This window comes from Betta splendens, chromosome 22, assembly GCF_900634795.4.
Source record: "Betta splendens chromosome 22, fBetSpl5.4, whole genome shotgun sequence".
Taxonomy (NCBI): domain Eukaryota; kingdom Metazoa; phylum Chordata; class Actinopteri; order Anabantiformes; family Osphronemidae; genus Betta; species Betta splendens.
Genome location: NC_040900.2, coordinates 15,296,009 through 15,304,762, shown reverse-complemented (window position 1 = coordinate 15,304,762; position 8,754 = coordinate 15,296,009). Strand labels below are relative to the sequence as shown.

Genomic DNA, 8,754 nt, shown 5'->3' with positions numbered 1-8,754 from the left:
AATTAGTATATATTACTGTCCAACAAAGCAGCACAACATGGACTATGCAGTATAAATGCCAGAACCCTGATATTAGTAGGGAAATGTGCAGTGGACAGAATCAAAGTGGTCAAAACAGAAACAGATGTTCTTGAAAGATGTATGGTTAAAAATCACTTTGGCTAATAGTGCCGCAGCCCATGGTTCTCTAAGGGAAATAATGTAAAGGAAGCAGCAACAGTAAGATTTTATTTTAATCAAATGTGGTAGAATTACAATGTTCTTCACTGAAGATCCTATTCAAGTAAAATGACTCAGGATGTTTAGACTTTTCAATGTGAACTCGCTGAGCTCACATTGAGACTGAGCTCACACACAAGACTTTCAGAACAGTGAAACAAAATGTTCTTACAGAAATGCAATTTTCAGAATAAGAAGGCTCCTATGCCTCATTCTGTCGCCCCTCTTTACTCCCATGAGTAAATTCCAAATCCTTATCCTTTCCTGTACTTCTCTTTATGCATTTTTGTTCTCTCCCACCTAATCTTTGTCTGACGGTTAGCTTTGTCTTGTGGCTTTATCCCTCATAACCTTAGTCAGCCTCGGACCCCTGGAGAACTGCTGGCTCTTTTCCGGTATCCACGTGACCCGTACACAGTGGAACAGGCGCGTGCTGGGGAGATCTTTGAGCAGACTCTCCTGCTCATCCAGAACCACGTCAACCAGGGTCTTATGGTCGACACTAATGGCACCGGTGAGGCTGATTAAATACTATGGTGTGCTTTTACTAAACAGTCTAAAAAAGTCTAAAATGTGTACCTTTGTTCCTTTTTTCGCTGATCACATTAATGTGACAAAATTTCTGCAGCCCTTTGAAAAGGAATGTATTCTAAATTTTGAATGGCATATTATCTGATGTGTAAAGTGTGGATGCCTGTTAGAATCTGGCACTTGGTTACCCCTGAAGGTTTTTTTTCCAAATGAAAACAGATAAGTTAAAGTAGGTGTCGGGGGATGCTGTGTTGTGTCTCTGTGTTTGCTTCTAGGGGTCATCAACTGTTTGGTTGTCAACTACAGTAGTTGGTGTTTCTTTGGTTTTACAGTAGAACCAAAGGGAATGGAGGAGGGGTTGGGATAAATAAAGGGGGGTTTGTCACAAACAGACAATGGAGGATAGACCCAAATGCTCAGCGTCGGCTCGGTTAAGATCAGAAGTTTAATAATCAAAGTCAGGCAGGCAGAAGTCATACACATTGTTGCAGCAAACAGAATCCGACAATGAGCAGGCAGAGGCAAGGTCAGAGTACAGGCGAAGGTCAACTTACGGCACAGGACTGTCATAGGCTAGGCAAGAGGCAGGGTCAGTAACAAAATCAATATCGAGCACAATAGGCAAGAGTACAATGAACGGTGGAATGCTAGTCAGGAACAACGTAGATAATTTGGCAAGGTGGTATGGTGAGAGGTGGTGCTTAAATACTAGAAGACTAATCGCTGATGAGATGCAGGTGATGATAACAAGGACCGGAAGTGAAGCTGGGTTAACTGGGCATGGACTTAAACAGGAAGTAGTAACAAAATAAAACCGGACATGACTGGGCCGTCTAGGGCGGATTCCTAGACGGCCCAGGGAGCTCCGGGTGGGCTTAAAGAAAGTCCCTGATGAGGGTCAGGTCCAAGATGTCCCGGGCCGGACCTCGGCAGCAGCAGTTGAGCAGGGGGGCGGACAGTGTATACAGGACCGCCGTCGACCAGCCGTGGAGGAGGAGGTAACGGAGTGGGTGGAGCCAGAGGGCTTGACCGGAAGGGCTTGAGGCGACTGACGTAGAAGGTTGGATGGATGTGCATGGTTCTCGGAAGGCTGGGTCCACTCTACCACCAACAGTAAAGCTAACAACACTAACACTAAGAGTAATTTTATTTTTTATGTCAATGACCTCAGGAGAAAATAGCATTTGCCTGGCCTGTTTAAATGATATCAAGCAAGACACTAAAAAAAACACTATCCTGAAGTAAAATATCTCAATAAAAGGCAAATAAGAACTTGTCATTCTTGTTACACCTGTGCAGTTGAAAACAAGATTTCAAAAGATCACTCTATGGCTAGATTTGATCTCATTAAGAGGACCTCTACTTTATCCAAATCCATGTCTTTGTGGCTACTGTATACAGGAAAACAGACTGAAAAGTGTCCCAACCAAACCAAATGACTAAGACTATGAAACTTTGCTAGAGGTACTTGTTTGATTTAATTGGATTCGTGCAATCGTCAATGAATCATCTCTAATGGCATGAAGACCACTACAACTCACCAGTGACTTCCGATCAGTGTTAACGCAAACCTAGTTTGTATAATCTGTGTTATGTTCCTGGTACACACATGGCATTGTTGAGTGGTCAAAAGGACACCGTTCCTGAGACAAAAGCCAACCTCCCCACCGTGACATTACCCAATGGTCATTGTTCAAATAGTAACCCTGTCATAATCCATCAAATAGTGAAGCGAGGAGGAATGCGCTAACCCGTCTAGACGCTCCAAGCCAATGTCGCCGTCGGGCCTCCAGCAACACGCGCCAACTCACCACGCCCACGCAGAGGGAGTCGCCGAGCCGGCTGCTTTAATGTCAGCAGCCCAGCCCATGGAGATGGGACGCCTTCGTCTGACGAACGCGGAGAAGCACCACAGATGAACCTCAGGTCTGTATTCGTATTGTGGCCAACCTGGCCATATTGCTATTTCCTGCTCTGTAAAAGCCAACGCTCATCATTAGCTCGGAGGTTAGTGGTGAGCCAATCCCCTCTATATTACTACAGCCAAGCGTCTCAACTCACGTCAAGCCGGTTGGGCCCTGTTCCATTTTCACCTCTCATATCGCCCTGGATCCAGAAACGGCAAACCAGATGCACTATTGAGAGTGCACGAGTCGGAGGAGGTCATGGAACCCACCACCATCCTGCCAGCTTCTTGTCTTGTAGGGGCAGTCACCTGGTCTGTCAAGAGCCGTGTCCAGGAGGCAATTCGAGGTCTTCCGGTGCCTCCTTCCTGCCCACCAAATCGGCTGTTCGTCCCTCCGGAGCTTCGGGGGGAGGTTGTCCACTGGGCCCACACCTCGTCCTTCAGTTGCCACCCTGGGGTCCAGCGGACTGCTTTCGTGATCGGCAGACGGTTCTGGTGGCCATCCGTCCTCAAAGATGTATGGGAGTATGTGGCTGCCTGCCCTGTGTGGTCTGCCCATGAATCATCGCACAAGCCACCTCTGGGGTTCCTCCAGCCTCTACCAGTCCCACATCGTCCTTTGTCCCACATTGCCCTGGACTACGTGACGGGCCTTCCATTGTCCAGGGGTAACACAGTTGTCCTCACAGTCTTTGATCGATTCTCCAGACTAACCCATTTTGTCCCCCTACCTAAGCTTCCCTCAGCCAAACAGACATTCCAGGCAATACTGGAACATGTCTTCCGGCTGCATGGGTTTCCCAAAGACGTTGTCTCAGACCGAGGGCTTCAGTTCGTGTCTCGTTTTTGGAAGGAGTTTTGTGATCTGCTCGGAGCCCAAGTAAGCCTTACCTCTGGTTACCACCCTGAAGGTGACATACCTTGCACCTCCACCGGCATGTCTTCATTCCAGTGTGCATACGGATACAGGGTGCCTCTCTTCCCGTTGTTGGAGAAGGAGATCATCATCCCGTCTGCTCATGCCCTGCTGAGACTCTGCCGGCGCACCTGGGCCAAGGCCAGACCAACCATGCTACTCACCCAGGGACGCTACAAGAAGGCAGCACATCCACCACCGTTCCGAAGCGCCAACATACACGGTCTTTGAGGACGGATGGCCACCAGAACCGACTGCCGATCACGAAAGCAGTCCGCTGGACCCCAGGGTGGCAACTGAAGGACGAGGTGTGGGCCCAGTGGACAACCTCCCCCCGAAGCTCCGGAGGGACGAACAGCCGATTTGGTGGGCAGGAAGGAGGCACCGGAAGACCTCGAATTGCCTCCTGGACACGGCTCTTGACAGACCAGGTGACTGCCCCTACAAGACAAGAAGCTGGCAGGATGGTGGTGGGTTCCATGACCTCCTCCGACTCGTGCACTCTCAATAGTGCATCTGGTTTGCCGTTTCTGGATCCAGGGCGATATGAGAGATGAAAATGGAACAGGGCCCAACCGGCTTGACGTGAATTGAGACGCTTGGCTGTAGTAATATACTCAAGATTTTTGTGGTCTGTGAATACTTGGAATGGTTGCTCGGCTCCCTCCAACCAGTGGCGCCACTCCTCCAAGGCCACCTTGACCGCTAGCAGCTCCTTGTTCCTAATGTTGTAATTCCGTTCCACTGGGGATAGTTTCCTGGAGAGAAACGCACAAGGATGCAAGTGCCCACCTTGGCATCCACCTCCACCACGAACTGACGGCTGGGATCAGGTATGCGCAGGACAGGAGCCGTGGTGAAGGCTGTCTTGAGCCACTGGAAGGCCGGTTTCAGCTTCAGGAGACCACTGGAACGAGACTCTAGAGGAGGTTAAGTTACAGAGAGGTGAGGCTATGGTACTAAATCTGTGAATGAAGCGGCGATAGAAGTTGGCGAAGCCTAAGAATTGCTGGACATCTCGTCGGCACTGAGGTTGAGGCCATTTGGTGACGGCCTGCGTCTTGGCTGGATCCATCTGGATGCCCTCGGGGGTACTGATGAACCCAAGAAAAGAGATGGTGGTGGCGTGAAACTCACACTTCTCGGCCTTAACATCCCCTTCTCTAATGCGAACCAATCAATGCAAGGACAGAGTGAGCTATCCTTCTTGGAGACGAAAAAGAAACCTGCACCGGCTGGTGAAGGTGATGGGCAGATAATTCCAGCAGCTAAGGACTGTTCGATGTATTCTGACATGGCTTTTCGTTCCGGACCTGAAAGAGAAAATAACCTTCCCTTGGGAGGTGTGGTACCCGCACGTAGATTAATGCAGCAGTCGTAGGGTTGGTGCTGAGGAAGGGAGGTGGCTCTCCTTTTACTGAAGATTTTTCCTAGGTCGTGGTAACATGACCTGACAGACGAGAGGTCGATCTCCTCTTCTGGCATGGCTAGATCTGGATTAGGTACCGACTGTGAGTTGGGAGAAAAACATGAATCTTGGCACTCATCTTCCCATCCTATCACCTCCCTGTCCTCCAATCCAGGTTGAGGTTGTGGAGTCTGAACCAGTTGTAACCGGGTACGACAGGGTGTGCAGAAAACTCGACCACATGAAAATGAATTTGTTCTGAATGAGCGTCTGGAAAAACCATGGTAATGGGAGCAGTACTGTGCGTGACCTTCCATAATCTGTGACCATCTAAGGCCGGGGCTTCTAAGGAGGTAGGCAATGGAAATGTGGGCACACCCAGGCGTTTGACCAGGTTGGCGTCCATGAGGCTGGCGTCGACCCCTGAATCCACTAAAACTGCCTGCTGAATGGACTGGGTTCCCACGGAGAACGTGGGTAATGGCCGGGCGGAGGCTTTGCATAGAGGGGATTGGCTCACCACTAACCTCCGAGCTAATGATGAGCGTTGGCTTTTACAGAGCAGGAAATACCAATATGGCCGGGTTGGCCACAATACGAATACAGACCTGAGGTTCATCTGTGGTGCTTCTCCGCGTTCGTCAGACGAAGGCGTCCCATCTCCATGGGCTGGGCTGCTGACATTAAAGCAGCCGACTCGGCGACTCCCTCTGCGTGGGCGTGGTGAGTTGGCGCGTGTTGCTGGAGGCCCGACGGCGACATTGGCTTGGAGCGTCTAGACGGGTTAGCGCATTCCTCCTCGCTTCACTATTTGATGGATTATGACAGGGTTACTATTTGAACAATGACCATTGGGTAATGTCACGGTGGGGAGGTTGGCTTTTGTCTCAGGAACGGTGTCCTTTTGACCACTCAACAATGCCATGTGTGTACCAGGAACATAACACAGATTATACAAACTAGGTTTGCGTTAACACTGATCGGAAGTCACTGGTGAGTTGTAGTGGTCTTCATGCCATTAGAGATGATTCATTGACGATTGCACCAATCCAATTAAATCAAACAAGTACCTCTAGCAAAGTTTCATAGTCTTAGTCATTTGGTTTGGTTGGGACACTTTTCAGTCTGTTTTCCTGTATACAGTAGCCACAAAGACATGGATTTGGATAAAGTAGAGGTCCTCTTAATGAGATCAAATCTAGCCATAGAGTGATCTTTTGAAATCTTGTTTTCAACTGCACAGGTGTAACAATAATGACAAGTTCTTATTTGCCTTTTATTGAGATATTTTACTTCAGGATAGTGTTTTTTTTTAGTGTCTTGCTTGATATCATTTAAACAGGCCAGGCAAATGCTATTTTCTCCTGAGGTCATTGACATAAAAAATAAAATTACTCTTAGTGTTAGTGTTGTTAGCTTTACTGTTGGTGGTAGAGGGAGCAAGCAGAAAGAATGGAAAGAGAGATAGAGACAATGTTTTCAATAGCTATGTAAACAACCAAGTGTTCATTGTTGCACTGGCGGCAAAACAAACTCACAGAGAGTTTTCTGCCTGTCAGCAGAAATAGATGTGCTGTTTTTATTATCTCCTCGTCATATGGGTAGGCAGCCCCACAATTTCTAAATCTTAAGGTTACTTTTCTTGTGAATTAGTTGTACAAAATTTAAATAAAATCCAATTGAAGATGCATTCAAACCCACAAACACTTTTTGTTATGTACACAGTAACTGTAACTTAACATGACTTATGTCACACACACATACAAACACATTTGTGCATTGATATGCTATTGAAATGAAAGCTATAATAAAAATATTTGTGGTATATATATATATATATATATATATATATATATATATATATATATATATATATATATATATATATATATATATATATATATAGCATATATATATATATATATATAGCATATATATATATATATATATATATATATATATATATATATATATATATATATATATATATATATATATATGCTCACTGGATAGCTCAATCGGTAAAGTCGCAAGACTTGTATACGGGTGGTCGGTTCGAATCCCCGTTAGGGCGCATAGGCATCCAGTCCTTGGGCAAGACCCTTCAAGCTACCGCCTACCTCATATCATGAGAGACAATGAACCACATGAGATACCGGCTCAGACGTCGCCCGGTCTAACAAGGTCTGCGTCAGGTGTTGGGGAACCAGAGCACCTTGGCGAGAAGTGGGCTACTGGAACAAGAAAGAAATGGCTGAGATGCGAGAACAGAGAACTGTTGGAATGCTACTACTCAAGTAACCCTAGTCAGAGGGGTTACATGCAAAGAATGTGCGGTGAATGGGAACGGAGAAACCCACATTCAAGGCTGACGGCGAAGCAACTAGTAGCTCAGTGTTTGTGGTGGAAATTTTCCATAAAGAAGTAGATGAGAGAGAGTTGTCCTTTTGTGCAATTTATTGAAATAATAAAGAAAATAAAAATAATGGGGAAAGCAAATAAAAAGCATGGATGTTGATCGTGCACATCAACAAACCAAAAACCAGCTGGGGAGATCAGTGCACACACCACGAAGGTGTGATGCAAAGAGCCCACGATCCTCAAGTTGCTTCTGCCTTTTAACCCCTTTCTCTGGCTCTGGTGGAATGTCTCTCTGCAGCAATGGAATTGTTTGCGCCACCTTATCTCGCTGTGAGTGAGAATGTTTGCTTTCTCACTTCTGCATCGTCATGTCTTGTTATCCAAAGGAAGGAACACCGAGCTTCCAAGACAAGATGCATTTGCTTTAACAGCCTTGGGTCTGGTGGGGAGTCACGTAGGATGGAGCCAGAGTCCGGGTGTAAAAGACAAACATATATCAGAAATTATTAGTCAGTCAAATGGAGCATCAGATGTTTAGACTTGATGTACGTCAGGGCACAAGAGATTATTTGTTTGTGTAAGAATGTTCAGTATTGCACCTAACCAGCACATGACGAGTGTGTTGGATAAGAAACAGCACAAGGCAAAATTTTTCCATTACAGTGTTCCAACATCCACAAACGGCAACTGCTATCACAACTTGAGATTGACGAGATACAACACAAATGCTACGGCAAGGGGGAGCCAGGACGCCAGGTCAGAGGGGAGGTTTCACCATCTCCCCAACCGGAAATTGGGTACGAAGCCCCAATAAGCACAGATACGCTGAGCGAGGCAGCAACTGACCTGAAAGATAAGATCATGGCGAGATTGAACAGGCAACCCCGAACCCCACTACAACGGCTAAGTGAAGTACCATCAGAAAGTCTCATGGAAGATGTGAATGCAGCATTGAGAGCGATCCCTACCACAACAATCACGGAAACCAATGAGCTGGTATACGCTTCAGCATCAGTGATCCTAGATGTGCTTGGCTATAAGAGCAACCATGGGAGCCATGAGAAACAATACCCACCATGGAAACGAAGGTTGGAGGCAAAAATCAAGGCAGCTCGGAGGGAAGTGAGCCAAATGACAGAGGCCCAGAGAGGTGCAATGAAAAGACCAATGCCTAAGCGGTACAGCCAGATGACCATACCTGAAGCACTCGAAACTGCCAAGCAAAGGCTACAAGCCTTGGCCAGCCGCCTAAAGAGATACACCAGAGATAACGAAGCCAGACGAATAAACCGGCTGTTCGCAACACAACCTGCGAAAGTGTACTCTCAATGGCAGGGTAATAACAACAGAGCAGACCCACCAAGGCTGGAAACTGAACAGTACTGGAAGGGCATATGGGAAAGGGAGGCATCA

General features: G+C 46.9%; 1 protein-coding gene across 2 annotated transcripts in view; it reads left to right on the top strand.

Annotated features, from left to right (window-relative positions):
• The window catches only part of LOC114848125 (peroxidasin), a 64,065-nt gene that overhangs the window by 32,709 nt on the left and 22,602 nt on the right, over positions 1–8,754 (top strand). For both annotated transcript variants that reach the window (XM_029138350.3, XM_029138349.3), the window contains one exon: positions 576–733. In XM_029138350.3, coding sequence (XP_028994183.1) covers positions 576–733 — 158 coding nt within the window. The remainder of the gene's footprint in view (positions 1–575; positions 734–8,754) is intronic.